General features: G+C 39.3%; 1 protein-coding gene across 6 annotated transcripts in view; it reads left to right on the top strand.

Annotated features, from left to right (window-relative positions):
- Positions 1-16,791, top strand: part of DGKI (diacylglycerol kinase iota) — a 201,245-nt gene that overhangs the window by 141,375 nt on the left and 43,079 nt on the right. For all 6 annotated transcript variants that reach the window (XM_005482769.3, XM_026790868.2, XM_026790866.2 and 3 more), the window contains 6 exons: positions 2,503-2,582; positions 4,426-4,470; positions 7,448-7,517; positions 9,960-10,000; positions 11,916-12,043; positions 12,584-12,709. In XM_005482769.3, the coding sequence (XP_005482826.3) occupies positions 2,503-2,582; positions 4,426-4,470; positions 7,448-7,517; positions 9,960-10,000; positions 11,916-12,043; positions 12,584-12,709 (490 nt within the window). The remainder of the gene's footprint in view (positions 1-2,502; positions 2,583-4,425; positions 4,471-7,447; positions 7,518-9,959; positions 10,001-11,915; positions 12,044-12,583; positions 12,710-16,791) is intronic.

The raw sequence follows: 16,791 nt of genomic DNA, 5'->3' as shown, positions 1-16,791 counted from the left end.
CTTATTGTGGTTTATGATAAAAATCAGGGCAGTGAACATTTTCCTTGCTGAAAGCCAAATGGGTTTTGCAAAAGGAGCCAACCAAGCAACAAATGAACAACAACAAAAATTGGGATGCAACATTTTAGCATATACTTTGCTGTTATCCAGTAATGACTTTAAAGGCTTTTCAAAGGCCATGAACCATATGGAATGGAACCACTTGAGACCTACCTCACACATTACACCTTAGCTAGCTATTGACCCCAAGTGCCATAGATCATGCTAATTCACGATTTCCAAAAAGTTAAGGCAGCACTTTTCTTTTTAAGGATGAAGTCACACAGCCCAGAGTTTCTGAACTGTTCTTTGTCCACTAAGAACCAGTATCATATAATTTAAGTAAAGCTGTGAATCCCTACTTTGTCAATCATTAGATGAGATTCACAAAGTATCACTACTAATATCTACTGCATGCTGGTTTTTCTTTTTTAGATATTTTGGTGGATATCTTTAGAATTACAGTTGTTTTAAGGCCCTCCTCTTTTGGTCTGTCGGGAATGATGATAGTTAAGGATTCCAATTCTGTTATCTGTATTGTTTTGTCAGGTCAAAGCTTTAGTCTCCATTAAGTGTAGAGGAGAGAGAAAAAATCGGTGGTGACAGTCTGCGAGCCAGTGCTGTAACTCCCTAGTGCTCTGTAGCTGTTGGAGGTGTAGCCATGTCTGCTACAATTCAGTTTTTAGTGCTATAAATGAATTTAGCAAACACTTCTCTCAGTAAGGGCTGCAAAGGGATCTGTTCAATTGAATCTAGATAGTCATTAAGAAGTCTCTGCAAAGAGCTTGAGGGGCTCCTGCCAAAACAGGTTAAGCAAAATTAAACACTAAGCAAAGAGAATCAGTCTGTAGCCCAGAGCATTGGAGTGTTTGAAGCAAGCCCTGCTTCTGACCTTCCTTGCACTTGCTTGTGTCTCAGTCTCTGTTCTGGAGTGAAAGAAACTTGGAGGTCTCCATGACCACTGTTTCCACCTGGCCCGTCTGAAAATGTGCAGGGACTGTCATCACTATTGGATGTCAGTGTCATTTCAGGAGATGTGTAGCCTCTTCCTTCCCACCTATTCCTTCTTTATGTTCTTGTTCTCACTCCAGCATTTTTTTTCCCTGCCTCCCATTTTCCTGGGTCTACAGTTCTTCTGCTGTTCAATTTGCTTTCCAAACACAATTCTAGCAGCATTGCTGAGCCCTGTGCTGGCCTCTGAGGTCCGCAGTGACCTTGACTGCAGCAGGAGCTCCCCAGCTCTTCTCCTTGGGAACCACTGAGCTCCTCTTTGTGCTTCAGGCTTTGGTGGACCAGAGAAATAGGAGCTGTCTTTCCCAATATCTTAGCACTGTCTTGTTCTCTTATCAGAATGAAGAACCTTTAAGTATTTAAATACATCTCTCCCACTTAATCAACTTCTCTTCAACAGCAGGAAGGTTTGCAGCGCAGTTGTGTTTTCTGTTTATCTCAGAAACCTTGGTGATTTTATGTTGCTGCTCATTATCCAGTTATCAAAATTGTTTATGAGTTGATATTCTGTTCTGCTTCTGGAATATTTCATGTGAGAATTTAAATATCTTTCCTGCTGCTCCAATAAATTTTTTGGCCATTATTTGATTAAAGACCCTTCAGGGAGAGAAAAAGAACTTAATTCAGTGATTCTCTTTTACAAAATCAGGTACTCAACAGTGTTCACTTGTTTTCTTTTTATTTAATGAGATCTTAGTAGGCAGCCCTCTTTATTGTGGACTCACCTTTTTTTCTCTTTTATTGTATTCTTTATAATTTATTTTTCTTTTTGTGATTTTGTTTTGGACTCTTTGGTGGCAAAAACAGAATGAATGTGAAAAACTCAATCTCCTGTTATTAAAATTTTTGCCCTAACCTGAAAGGTTTTTCTGCATTTTCACAAGTTATCTTTTTTTTTTTTCTGTGTGACTAAATATGGAAATGTGTTGATTCTGTGTGTAGATGGAATAATATCTGTTTTGGTTTAAAAGCAGCCTTAGATAAAAATAAGCTGGTATTGGATAGTTTTCCCTGATATCAGCCTGTGATTTCCACTGCTTTAAACCTGTAGACTTTGAGTTCTGAGAATGAAATATCACTCTTATTTCAAGATACAAGGGTGCCCCCCATAACTCTTGTTCTGGGATATGTTCCTTTGTTTTACAGATACTATTTGATGTTCAGATCTGAAAATGAAGTACTCAATTTAACTGAATATGTTTTAGCTTCTTTCATGAAACCATGAAAGGTTGTTGAAAATGAAATATTTGATAATTGGGTGAAAAATTTGTTAAGTGGGTGAAAGTGATGATGATTAATATGCTTTAGCTTTTGCATAACTGTTAAGGTTTAGATAGCAGAAAACTTTCATCCAGATGTGAAGAAAACCAACATTGGAAACCATTGAAAGTCTGTTACAGTTCAAGAGACTTCAGTTAAAGAGGTTTTTCTTTGTTTTTTATTTTTTTTCAGCCATTCCCCTAGGGATCATAGTTGTACGAGGAGATTGTGACTTGGAGACTTGTCGTATGTACATTGACCGTCTGCAAGAGGTGAGGCCTTTGTGAATTCAGGTATCATTCACAAACCTTTTATGCTTCTTCCCATTCTGAGTGTAGGGGTCTAATAATTGCAACAACCATGTATCAAGAGTATTGCAATTTACCTATCATTGAAGCCAAAAATCTAGAATTAAGATATGATAATAAAAGTACTGAAAAATATTCCCTAAACAGGAAATTAAAAATCATACTGATTCCTTTTAAATGATAACAGAATTGAAGTGGATGGGTGTGTTTACTTCTCCTTGATTTATAATGGAATACTAGGACTTTCCATATACCTTGTTGAAAGTACATAAATTATGGATTATAAAGTGTGCTATGCAAGGATAAACACTGTGGCATTTGAGTGGGTCTAATTATGCAAATGTTGTTCTCTAATAATGGAGTAATATGAGACACCACTAAGCACAGCAAATATCAACTAGATATTTTCAAAGACACAGAAATGGGTGTTCATGCAACTAACAATGGTTTTGCTCTTATTCTTGAACACCTTGCCTCATGAGAGTTCATTCTACAATACACCCTGGGAAATGCAGACTCCAAATGCCTCATTACCCAGATCATTTTAAGTGTGAACCCCTTTAATGATAAAACGAATGGGTTTTCATTAATGTATTGTCTCTGATTTTTTTCAATCTCTTAGTGATAGCTTTCAAAAACATTTACAAGTCTGATGACATTACATTTATAAACAATTTATATATGAACATTTATAGGACTTTATAAATAGTTGGTCTAGTTTACATAGGAGCTGTGAAACTCGTCCCTTCCATTGAACTCTTTGGGAGCCATTCATTTCCAATAGATTTGGGAACTCCACACTTACAATCTGAATATGAAACTTAGTATCTCACTTGAGGCTTTCACTTCTTTGTATTTCAGCCAGGATTCCCTTTATCAAATGCATTTCTGGACAGTCAGAGTTGGAGTGTGACTATTATTATCAGACATAAATCCATATTGTAAGGTGGTGCATATTTGAAGTATCCAGTACAGGAAATTACAGTGAAATACTTATGATGATGATCTCATCAGATTAGATTAGAAATGTGATCTCACACTGAGTCCAGGCAGTCTTAAGTACAACCCCTGAAGGAAGCACAGTTAGATATTTTGGTTGAGTCACCCATATTGATTATGTAGTAATTGTGTTTCTCCAATCTTTTGCGGGGTTTGTACTAATTTTTGCATATGTGCTTGATTTGGCTCAGTCCCATTTGCTGGGAGTAGAGATGCCAAGATTTGCTGAGCTCTGCCAGTTTCCATGCTGCTGCAGGGCAATATTCTGCAGGCCAGGCTCTTTAGTAGACTGTGTCATGTGCTATAACTATTTGACAAAATCTCTATTAAAATAAATTAGACGCCTGAACCCTGTTAAATGTCAGGACCATTCTGGTATGACCTTCTTGGAGTGAGGTTGTTTTAAAATAGAGAGAACTGTCAGTGATTTTCTTAAGTGCATTAATCACTCAGAAATATTTGCAAAAGTGTCTTAAAGATTTATGACATATTTTCATTAATTTTGTTGCTGATATTGTAAATTTAGATAGTTCTCTTGTAACAAATAGTTTTTTTTTTTAACATGATAAGATACATTAGTGTCATCTCTTTTTGAAACTAGTTTTTTGGGCCAAATACATACAAATCTAAACTTGGAGTGAGCTTTCCTTGGCTTTTCTGTGGCATTTGTTTCATACGCTTAAAACCAGTGAAAAATATTTGCCAAATGACTTGTTTGCCCAACCATTTCAGATAGTAGAAGTACATACAGCTCTTGTTGTTGCTTTAATCTTTTTCATCACTGCCATGTCTTTCATTCTCCTGCTAGGACCTACAGTCAGTAACCTCTACTACACAGAGAGTTCATTACCAGGTAAGATAAGCTTTCCTTTTAGTATCAGAACAGGAAGAGGCTTAAAAATGGGAATGACACTCTTTGCATTTGAACCCATATGTTAGATGAATTTCTAATTATCTGATTTACCCTTAAATATTGGAAGCAAGTTCTGCTTTCTCCTGGACAAGTTTTATGGAATCACCTTTATAATTAGTAAAGCTTGCTGAATGCTTGTGATATTGCAATAGCAGTATTTTCCACATTGAAGTGAATGAGCAAATGCTTCCTCTGGGACAAATGACAAAAGCAAAATTGTTTCTCCGTCTGAGAAACTGAACAATGACATGTTGTATTGTATAGCTGTTGTAATAAAGTCAATTAATGAGGGGAAAAAAGGTGTTTTAGCAGGCCCAGCCTCTTAATTCTGTACAGAATCTACCTTCACTTTACATAATCTTCAGGGTAATATTTTAGTCCATTCTAAGCACATGTGTGTTTTCTGCATGAGATAAATAGCTTTTAGTTTAGGTGGATAGTTCATAAAATTGGTCTCTTTGTGTTTTACAACTTTATTCTACATTTTATGCAGTACAGAACTTGTCTTTTCAGTTGGAAGTATCATTGAAGAACGTGTATTTCTCTCAGTAAAATAATTCATTGTAGAGTGCTTAAACTGGAAGTAAACTGAGTGAGACTAACTCTACTGACTCCTGAACTGATCTGATATTAGCATGGAGATTTGGCACAGACCATGGTCAGTTGACACAGTGCTTAGGATCACAGGACAAGTTTGCATGGTGCTGATAGCATCTTCCTAGAAATAACAATGCAAGTCTTGTTGGATCAGCAGGAATGAGTTCATTGAAGCATACAGAGAGACAACCTACAGGAACCAATTGTGAAATTGCAGATAATTTCTTTGGGGTTAATGATTACTTGAGGGATGCAGAAAAAAATTCCAGTTTCACAAGAATGCCTGTAGATGCTGTGACTGCAGACACTATAAGAAAATGCAATTTGGCATGTTTTCCTGGACTTGCCTTCTTTTTATCAGTTGATGGTTTGTATCTTTGTTTCCCTATCCAATCCTAACTTCATATTCTTGACATTTCCATCAATCATTGCCCTGGAACTGGGTTTTAGAACAGTGTTAGTGTCTAGCAAATTGACTAATAAACCAGCATGTATGTTTCTGTTCCACTCATTATGAACTAACCTAAGTGGCTGCTGCCTGCTCCATGTGTAGGAAACTGCCTGAGGTAAAATGAAGAACAAAATCTGTGTGTATGGGGAGATGTACAAGAGAGTATGAAATGTCAGAAATCAGTTCCATACTTGGCTCTAACCTCTGCTGTTACAGCAGTATATAAATTAGATGCCTACCCGTCTTCTCTAGTGCACAGCAGTGTGAAATCCCTAACATACCATTCATTTTTTATGATGTTACATTTTAAATGCACCCTCTCTCTGTTTTGTCTTCAGTACTTGTTTGTCTAGTATTCTTTTTTTTTATTTTCCTCAGTAGTTCATTTCTGCAAATTGTCTCATTAGGTTAATTTGAGGTTTGTTCCACATTTGTTGGTATCCCTCTACATTTTACAGAAATGGGAAAAAGAGGGGGATAACAGACATGAATAGGGTGCTTGAGCTGATTGAGCAGTCTTTATACCTCACTAATAAAGTGCCATGGGTACTTTTAAATCTTGTAAATACAATTTTCTTGTGTGATTCCTCTGCAGTTCAAAACATAGGCAGTCAGCAGAAATATTAGCAAAACAAAGTGCAAATGAGAAAAAATATACTGGAGTGTTTTCTCATTCTGTTTTGTTTCTCTAATGAGTTTAATGCTCACAAAATATCATTCTCATGGGCCTGAAACTTTGCAAGCTAGTTCTGTAGTGGAACTGCAATGAAGTCTTAGAGGGAGTATGTCAGAATGTGCAAATTGTGACTCAAGTTGACATTTACCATCAGTATTCCTATCTTCATTTTCTTAGCATTTTGTACTATATGAATTTTACTCGTTTCTCCTCTTTTTATAAACTGCATTTCAGTACACACTATTGGATGTTTTCTTCCTTTTCTCCTTTGTGTTGCAGTCCCCTCCATTCCTCACAGGGTGGACTAAATATAAAACTTTGTGAATGTAGATACAATCATGTCAGCAAGCCTAGTGGGTTTCAGAGATCCTTGATTTTCTGACAAACACTCCAGTAGCAATACAATCAAATCTAAAATCCCACAAGTCTGCTCACCTGTATTAGACAAAGCCGTATTTTAAATTTGTTTCTATTGAATCCCTGAGATGTGTTATTTGCTCCTTATATAGAGTTCACCCAATGGGATGTTTTGCTGCCATTGTCTCCATCTCTGTGATGCACAGAGGCTGGATACCATAAGCTGTATATGAGAGTAAGGTTTATGGGATCAAGTCAAATCCTTCCTGTTGCTTTTTCTTTTCCTGCCATGTGACTTGACATACTGCTCTGTTGTCTGAAAGAGGAGTAAAGTTTAAATCTTGAGCCAACATGTACCTGAATTTACAGCTTTTACAGATGTGCTGATTGTACTGCTTAAGATGTGAATAAGGATAGAATCTGTGTCTATACAAACTGTGTGTGCCAAACATCCATGCTACTCTGTTTTGCCCTGTGCAGCTATGTTTGTGTTTAAATGTTATATGCAGCAGATGTAGGAAGCTGGCTGGCATAATGAAGCCAGAGCCATGATCATCCTCTGCTGTCTTAGATCCCTTTTGATCCCTTTTACCTTTCCAGTATGAGCTAAAAAGAGATGGTGTAGCCTGTTTGAGTCTTTGATAAGTACAGGTCAGGAAGACCATCTTAATTCCTCCCCAAAAATTTCATTGTGTTCCTGGGTTATATAGATTTCACACATTGTGCAATGTCAGTAAAGCAAAATGAAAAAGTCTAAGTCTAGAAAATAGTCCTTTTAAGAGAAGAAACAGTTTGCTGGGTTTTCTTTAATAACATAATTTTCATGCCCTATCCAGGACCAGGAAAGCTCTTTCCCCAGAGTACTTTCTGTTCAGAGGCTCTCTCCTAGATGGTGCTTCCTAGATGGTAAGTGCATCTCCCTTCTGCTGCACCCAGCATGCTGCCTGCTTCTGGTGTGCTTATGGAGGATATTTCTGTGTGTAATGCTAGAGAGGGGTTCCTTCTTGTTACACTGAGCAGGTAAAAAAGGAGCTGAGTCTCCCACTTTCCCCTCTAAAAATTAAACAGACCCTTGATCTAACAATCAGAATATCTGCTGTAGCTTTTTCTTGCCACAGAGAGGCGGGTTAGCCTTTTTCTTGTCCCTGAGGCAGGTTAGAAGCTTGCTTTATCAGTGCCTCTGCTGTGATGAGCAGACTTTACTGCATGCACTGCCAGAGCTCAGAGTGCAGCCAGTTGTGGCAATTCACTGCTTGGTGTAAGGCTGAGCTCTTCACCCTGCAGGTGCTGTAGTCTTTAGGCACTAGAGTTTTTAGGTGGCAGAATTGTACCTCCCTCTCCTTGTAACCCTGTGCTGGAGAGCTGCGCTTGTATTTGACCCAGACTTTGTCAAAGCAGATGACTTATCAGAGCCTTACATCAGGCTCCACAGCACAGGAATTAACAGCTGAAATGGATGGCATCTGCTTTTACAAAAGCTTCAGCATGGGGAGGCTTAAATTTTTAATGCTCAAAACAAAACCAAATTCTCCTTGGCAATTTCTAATCACCATTCCTTGTCTCTCATGAGGGACATTGATAAAAGCCATAGTGAGAATCTGTTTGGTTTTTGGAGAAAGCTGGATGGGTAGATGTGTTCAATTTTTGTCTTTAGTATTTGATATTCCTGTGAAGTGCCAAAACCTACAATGCTACATCACTGTGCTCTTGTGTCAAAACTGCAGAGTGAATGAACCTGATTTCACTCACCCAAATAAATGCAAAGCAGATACAAAAAAATCACATCTGGCGAAGCACATTGTAGATGATAAGTACTTTTGGGGTTAGTAATATAAATTATTTGGCAATGACAAGATTTATAATACGTGCTTTATTTAGTGAATCCCCCTATTTTCATGTGTTTTTCATGAATAGTGTAAATTTTCCTTGAACATAGTGCTAATTCAGAGTCAATATCTGTGGCCGAGCATTTGATTTATAAAGAGCTCCTAAGCATATTATTGTTCTTTAGATTCAGAGTTTGAATTAATCCCATTAGACCCATCAAATTGAGTATATGCTTGCTATACTCTCATCAGAACAAATCAGATTTTTCTGTCACATATTTTAATGTAATCAATTCTTCTTATAAGACTGAAATCCATTTTATACATTTTAAATTATTAAGTTAATGTTTTCAGTGACTACTGTTTCATTAAGCATTCTCTTTAAATTCAGCATTTAATGGGATAGGAATATTGCAGAATCATAGAATGTTAAGGGTTGGAAGAGACCTTAAAGATCATCTAGGCCCAACCCATCCCTGCCGTGGCCAGGGACACTTCTCACTAAACCAGGCTGCTCAAGGCCTTACCCAGCCAGACCTTGAACCCTGCTGAGTTTAGGGCATTCATAGGTTCCCTGGGCAACCTGTTCAACACTCTCACCACTCTCACAGTTATTTCTTCCTAATACCCAGCCTGAATTTCCCCTTTTTTCAGTTTGTACTCCTTCTTGTCCTGCCACCAGAGTTCATGATGAAGGGTGTGTCTTCAGCCTCCCTGTAGACATCTTCAGATGCTGGAAAGTTGCTTTGAAGTCTCCATGCAACCTTCTGTTCTCCGGGCTGAACAGCCTCAAATTTCTCAGCCTGTCTTTGTAAGGGAGATGCTCCAGTCCCCATAAAACCTTCACAGCCCTCCTCTGGACTTGCTCTGACAGTTCCAGGTGCTTCTTGTGCTAGGGGCAGCAGAACTGTACACAGCGCTCCAGGTGAGGTCTCACAAGAGCAGAGGCAGAGAATCCCTTCCCTTGACCTGCTGGCCACTTTCCTTTTTACTGACACCCAGGACATGCCTGGCTTTCTGGGCTAAGAGCTCACTCAGCAGGCTCATGCTGAGTTTTTCACCAGCCATCACCCCCAAGTCCTTCTCTGTAGGGCTGCTCTCAATCACTTCTCCACCCAGCCTGTAGGTGTGCAGGGACTGCCATGGTTCCTGTGTAGGACTTTGCACTTTGCTGGCCTCCATGAGGTTTGCACTGTCCCACCTCTCAAACGTGCCAAGGTCCCCCTGGCTGTGTCCCTTTACTCCAGTGTGTTCCCCACTCCGCCAAGGCTGCTGTGAGCAGGGAACTTGCAGAGGGCACCCTCGATTCCACTCTCCGTGCCACTGGCAAAGATGTTGGTCACAGCACTGACCCGAGACACACCACTCATATGGACATAAGGAATAAACTTGTGTTCTTGTGGAGCCACTGTGACTTCCCTGACACAGGAGGTGTTTTAGGAGCCAGTGATGTTAGTGCAGCCCAGCTTGTCCATGCAGTCCTGCTCAGACTATTTTCTGCTGTTGTTTCTCTGTCTTGCAGCAACTTCTGCTGATCGTTTTTACCGCATTGACAGATCTCAGGTAAATCCTTATTCATTTTTTGTTTCTATTCATTTCTTTATTTTTAAAGCTACATCAAATGCAGCTTAAAATGAATTATCTGCTATTCTTCCTGTCTATTGCAAAATGTTACTCATTATGTCTCATGAGAAGTAGAGAAAAAACTCTGGGATGTTTTTTAGTTGATCTAATTCATGTTGTTTTACTGAAGTCTTGTATCTGCTGACCATCTGCCATTCTGTTTACTACCAATCTGATAGAGATCAGAATTTTCTGCAATTGTTTTCCTTATCAAATCTTACTTGGGACATCTGTGTAGCGCCAACATATTTGTATTTATCTTTTCAATGTTGCCTTTAGGTACCAGAAGTCTTGCCTCCTGTATGTGCATGTGTGTGCCATGAAATATCTATGGAAATTAAGATATTGTTACAATTTGAGAATTATGAACAGAGATGCACAAAATATTCACAAGGAACCCCAAAACAATGTGTATCTCTGCTGGGTTCAAACCTGTGGCATAGATCTGACAATCTGAATATATTTTTAAAAAGACACTGAAAATTTTACAGGGCTTTTGGTGCTTCTGATTTGTAGCCAGAATGGGCCAATTAGTTGCTCAGAATTAAGTGCAAATTGTTGATTTCACACTGTAGTTGTTTGTATCTGGTCCCTCTGAGAGCTGTGTAAGCTGTTTCTGAATCACATGAACATGTTACTGTTTCTTAGCAAAAGCAGCTGGTGCTTTAGCTCAAGCAGAAGGAGCTGTGACTTTAGTTCAGAGTTCCCCTGTACCCTGTCTGCATGTAGACACCATGGGACTTCTTTGCACACAGTCAAATAAATGGTTTGATGTTGTATTCTAACATTGGGAAGGCAGGAGTGAAAAAGATGCTGCTACAGACTAAACTGGGAAATTTGACTCTGTTTGCCTTATTCTGCATTTCTCCAATCCTTGATACTGTACTAATGGTCATTTTTAATGCCTACTCTTTCATCCTGTGATTCTGTGAGGAAAAAATTAAATACTGTGCATTGGTCCCTGTAGGGGGATAGAATATAAGAAAATAAAGATAGTGTAGAAGTAATCTTACCCCTAAGGAGTTGTAGCTGGGCCAATTATCAAAGATTAGGAGCAGGCCTGACTTTAACAGGCCACAGCTGTAACCGATGAGAAGAAGAGTGCTATAAGAGTGGGGTGGCTGGATGAGAAGGGAACTGGAGTCAGTTGGTTACTTTACAAAGAAGAAAGTCGGTGCTCTGAGGAGCTGACCACGAGAAACATCAAGAAGGTATGAAACTTTTGTTATAAGGAGACAACAGTACAGAATCCCTGCAATAAGATGACAACAGGTTCCAGCATGCAAACAGTGGCAAATTTCCTGCCCATTTCCCTACATAGGCATACTCACACTTGGTGGGTTTTTTTTGAAAGACAATAAGCCTTTAGTGTCAATACCAAAAATAAAGGATTGAGAAAGAGAGCTTTGGTAATGGAGATGTGAAAACAGAATGTACAGCTGGTGGAGATCTGGAAGAGTATCCCCAAACAGAGAAAAGTTCTGTCAACCATCATCAAAGAAGAGACTTCAACTGTTGGTTCTCATTTCAAAATGTAGATCTCAGCTTAATGGGTAGACCTCCAGGTTTCATCAGAATGGCACAGTCATCAAGGAACAGCCTTTAAAATATTGCTGTGAGTGTGCAACTTGTTCATGGGGAATCTTGTTTGGCTTGAAATGAATGACATATAAATTGGTGACTTCTGTGGCATTGATGTTAATGTATGTGTGTGTGAGTACACACTTACATACAGAGTCCCTTGAATATTCTCCAGGGAACCTGACATGCACTCAACTTATTCTAGGGCACTGTGTACTCTGAGGGATCAATGATGCTGCAGGTTCATTATTTGTTGCTTGTGTCACTCTGACAGGAACATTTGCACTTTGTGACGGAAATTTCGCAGGACGAGATTTTTATCCTGGACCCAGAGATGGTAATGTCTCAGCAGGTGGGGACGCCACCAGGAATGCCTGACCTGGTAGTGGAGCAGGCGACTGGGTGAGTGCTGCTGGAATCTGCTTTTCAGCAGGTGCATTAGAGATGGACATCTCTTTCTGGCCCCCTTTTCTGGAGGATTAGGAGATGTGGGAGGGCAGGTGTTCTGTAGGAACAAGTCCAGCTGTGGTAGTGACAGGAGACTAGCAGTGTAGCATCTACTCTTATTAGGCTTCCTGGAACACATAGCAGAACTAGTGGACTTCAGCACCTTTTAATCACCTCACACCACCTGATCCTAAATCCTGACATAAATCTCCTAACAAAGATTGAGTTAAAAACTTCTCTGCATGGTCAGAATTCTGATCCCACTGTGTAAAGCCCTGGAGTCTTTGTGTCTAAGAATGATCATGAAGTGTCTCTGTTTCTTATCATCCTGTTGACAGACCAGAAATGCTTCTATTTGTCTTTAGGAACAGCACTCATAGTGAATTAATCTATTTTAACTTGCTATGGGCTGAAAAATGCTGGGGACCAATGAGCAAGGGAAGACAGCTTTGAAGTGGAGTGTGAATGCCTTTCTCTTCCTCCTTCCCTCCTTAGAATATCGGAGCGGTGGAACCCCACGGTTCGGAAGAGGATGCTGAGCGACAGCGGCCTTGGAAAGATTTCTCCCCACTACGAGGTACCTGACAAACAAAAGGACGCCAGCCAGACACATATGCTGCAGTAAGAGCCCTCTGCATTTCTCTGCTTGATGATGTCTGCTTGATGTCCCTGTCGCCACAGACAACTCTTAATGTCTCCTTTAAGCTTAATTAATTGTGCCCAGATGCTGAAATTGCAAATACTTTTTGCTATTTCTCTTTTGCTTTGCCATTCTGTTCTTCCTCTTTGTCCATTATTTTATGTTCTTGCCTTTGTTTCATTCTCTGTGGCACCTTCCCCTTTTAATAAACCTAAATCCAAGTTTCTGAAAGAAAATAGCTTATTTTTGATGTCCGAAGTTCCAGCTTAGAAAATCTTCTTGGCAACTGGTTTGGTGAAAGGTCAAAGCATTCACTCTCAAGGTAGTTCTGATGCAAATGTGATAAAACAGAAACCTCCAGAACTGCTGCTTGCTGTCAAAGATGTAGGCAAAGGTTTTCATATAATCTTGAACCATGTGGGATGGCTGTACAGACGTTTTCTTTTTGATAATTTCCCCATAAAAGAAATTTTTTCCTTAGTACTATCTACTATGTTCAGATTGATTTAAAAAGACTTTTTATTTTGCTTACCTATGTTAGAAATTGTTCTCAACTTTTTGGTTATTTCACTTTGGATTTTCAAAACCATCAGTGGATCACTACCAAAGATTAGAGGAGAAATGTCTGCCAGAAACTCTGTTGCTGGATTTGAAGTTATTTGTGACTTGGGGTTGTATTCCTCCTATCCCTCAAGTAAATAATGTATAATTGTGTTTGTAATTCTACTATATCAGCAGCCCCATAGGCAGGTTTTAAGACTTGGGATAGAAAAATTAGGATTAGTGACAATGTGGCCTTTTTTCAGATTTTTTTTCTGTCAGGATGTGTGTGGGAGAGGGCTGCAAGGTACAGGGCAGGCAGAGCCTACAGCAGTGCAGTGGGGATGGCAGGCTGTCTAGCCATGAGGATACCAACTGGAAACTTTCCAGCTAACTGGAAATTGCTGTCATGAGGAGATGTCATGGCAAGAACGGGTGATCAAGGTAGCACTGCCAGGAGAAAATCACCTGGTTTTCTCCCTGAGGGATTCTGGACCAGTTCTTGATATTCTTTGAAAAGTGAAGAATGGTGAATTCAGGTTCATTTTTTCCATACACTGGAATGGCAGTGCCTAAAATCTGAAGCTGGCAAAGCCGTGAGAAAAATGATGCTTAGACAGTTCAAGGCAGTGTGGAGAGATGGTGAGAAGAGGTGGACTAATTTCTTATTGATAAGAAGAGTGATTTTGTTTACATCAGCATGACTGGAAATGTTTGCTTAGCTGTAACAATTACATTTGGTGGATTTATTAAGTACAAAGTAAGCTAGTAGCATTGCTCAGAGTAAAGTGTCCCCTGTCACTGCCTACTATGAGGAATTGTTTACAATTTCTCTAAACTTTAATTGTTTTGGCTGAATATTTCATGCTAAGATTCAGTCTATGACTCATTCTTTTTCTTTTAGTAAACACTTTAACAAAAAAGCCAGTTCTTTATGAAGAAAAGATTTGTGGGAAATGTGCTTCTTTAAATGACCTTCCTTCAAATAAATAAATCCAGTGGTCCTTTCCTGAGTTGTGTTAGTGCTGGTAGTGGAATGAACCTCATTGGAATGAAAATTTGGAAGCTTGACATTTAGTAAAATGTCATCATAATACCAGGGAGATGCCTTTTGCTGTCTTGAAAATTACCCCTGAATCTGCCCTGCTGATGAGGCTGTTCGTGCACTTTGGAGACACCTCAGATTCAAGAGCTTTGATTTCCAAAGTTTCTGTCTGTACATGCTCACATAGGAGTCATGCTCCTTAGGGCTTAATTCAGGTTGCAGACCTGAGGGAAGTGGGACTGTGCTGCTCGTTATCTGATCTCCAGCAGCAGGGAGAAATTGGATGCATCAGTCATGGTCAGATGGAGATGGTCAGGACAAGGTGTGTGAAGAAACAAGGAAAAAAGGTTGCAAGGAGTAGAAGCACAAAGAGAGCATGTGCAGGGACTTGGGGAACAGGATTAAAGGATGGGAGCTATTCAGAGCACAAGAATAACCAAGTGTCTGGGGAGTCGGAATGGAAATATTGACAAGGAGGAGGGCATGGGGTACAGATAGGTAAGAGATGAGTGAGACAGGCTAGGGGCATGGGGGAAGGGTCTATGGCTGTTTCTCTCCAGAATAGAGAATTCTGAATTTAATCATGTTATTACACAGGTGGGCAAGCTCTGAAATATATTTAAAAACTGCCTCACTTGCCACCAAGGTGTAAGGTGTATGGTAAATGAGTCAGGCAACTGCAGTGGAGGCAGCAATATGTTATTAAATTTAAGACAGTTGAATGATGCTCTGTGGGACTGGCTTCTCTTTTCAGCATGTGTGACAGAATTTTTGAATGGTGAGGATTTACAACAAACTTTTCACAAGTGTCCAGTTAACCATGGGCTTCTCATTCTGTGCATGTCCACTGTGAAGTAGGTTTGGTTACTGGGGGCCACTACAGGGAGATTTTGAAAGAGTGTGGAGGGCTGGAAACTGAGAAATAGGATTTCTGTTCCCTCAGGTTGTATGACTAAAATGAATGGAAAGTTAGTGCCTGCTTTCCCAGCTGCAGAATACAGATAATATTGCAACCTCACCTTAAAGGAGCACAGTGAGGGCAAATTTCATGGTCTTGAGAAACCTGGATACTATGGGGAGACTCTGTCAGAGGTGCTTAGCAGGACATGAATCATTTTGCATTCTGTGCACAGTTTTGGCAGTGTGGAAGAAATAAATCTTGAGGCTGTGCAGTGTGTATATGGGAGGATATCAAGAAGGTTTTGACTTAAACTCTGAGGCAAGACTGCAGCAGAAAAAAAATGGGAAGTGGCAATGTGCCTACAATTTTCATAACATTTGAGTGAAACAGGGTTGAAGTATGATTCCAAATTTCCAAGCTTCTGGATGTTTGACTTAGCAATCTAAAAAAAAATCTAACATGGCACTTTAAAGAAAAAAATTAGTACTCTAGAAAGCATTATTATATTTTGGCAGCTGAAGTTCCTCATGGGTTCTTTGCAGAGATTTGTCCCTTCAGAAATTATTTTTCAATTAAAACTTGAGAAAAGGATTTCAGCAAAATTCCTAAACAGGAATATGGCAGAGAACAGAGCAGTCAATTCCTCCTGTACACAGAGCTCTCATGGATCTTCTAAGAGTCATCAGCATCCAATGTTTTTATTGAGTCAGAGATATTGTACAGCCAAAATACGTTATCCTATAGCTTAGGGCAAATGGCAAGGCACTTGGTGTGAGAGAAAAGGGATCATTGTTGACTCACTGGGAGTGCTTTCTCGGTGGTCATTTTTTCTCCTATACAGGATATGACCACAGCTGGTCATAATGTATCTTCAGGATGCTTAGAGTGTATCTGTCATCACTATATACACACGTATAGTTGTGTGTATATGCATATGTATATACATACATATAAAACTTCTTTAAGATAAAGTAATTATTTCTGACAAGTGAGGAATGTAGCTAAAAATTCAAAGTTGAATGAGCCCTTATATTATTTCAATAAATGAAAGCAGAGAACAGAATACATGTTCTAAAACTAATTCTAATGTTAGGTGTTTCTTTTGATCGCAAGCTTGTTTGGTAAAAGCATAGTGTGAATATAATGATTTTGAGGCAGGGGTCTTTCTGAGATAAAAATTATGCTTTTTCTTCAATTAACTGAATTCATGTTATTTTCAGGTAGGTGTTGGTTAATAGTGTTTCATGTTGTGTTCCTTATTTGATAGCTCTTTGATCTGTGGTGGATTGTACAGGACATGAAACAGTGTCTTGATGCAGTAACCATGAGCTGGGGCAGATTGTAATTTAATAGGGACATCAATTAGTGTGAACACCGTATTTAAAAAAACACATTGGGACGACAATTTACTGGGACTAGAGGTGCTTGATCTTGAAAAAAAGATAAATATTCTAGTCTGACTGCACTGATGCTGGAAATTGGACCCTTCCTTTGTACATGAGAGGTTTCATTCTATCATTAAATGGTGCAGTGAGAAGCAGAAGACATTACAGCCTGCTGTGTGTTTGTTGTTGGCC

Source organism: Zonotrichia albicollis, chromosome 4, assembly GCF_047830755.1.
Source record: "Zonotrichia albicollis isolate bZonAlb1 chromosome 4, bZonAlb1.hap1, whole genome shotgun sequence".
NCBI classification, from domain to species: domain Eukaryota; kingdom Metazoa; phylum Chordata; class Aves; order Passeriformes; family Passerellidae; genus Zonotrichia; species Zonotrichia albicollis.
The sequence above is the reverse complement of the archived record's forward strand: the minus strand, read 5'-3'. Positions and strand labels throughout refer to the sequence as shown.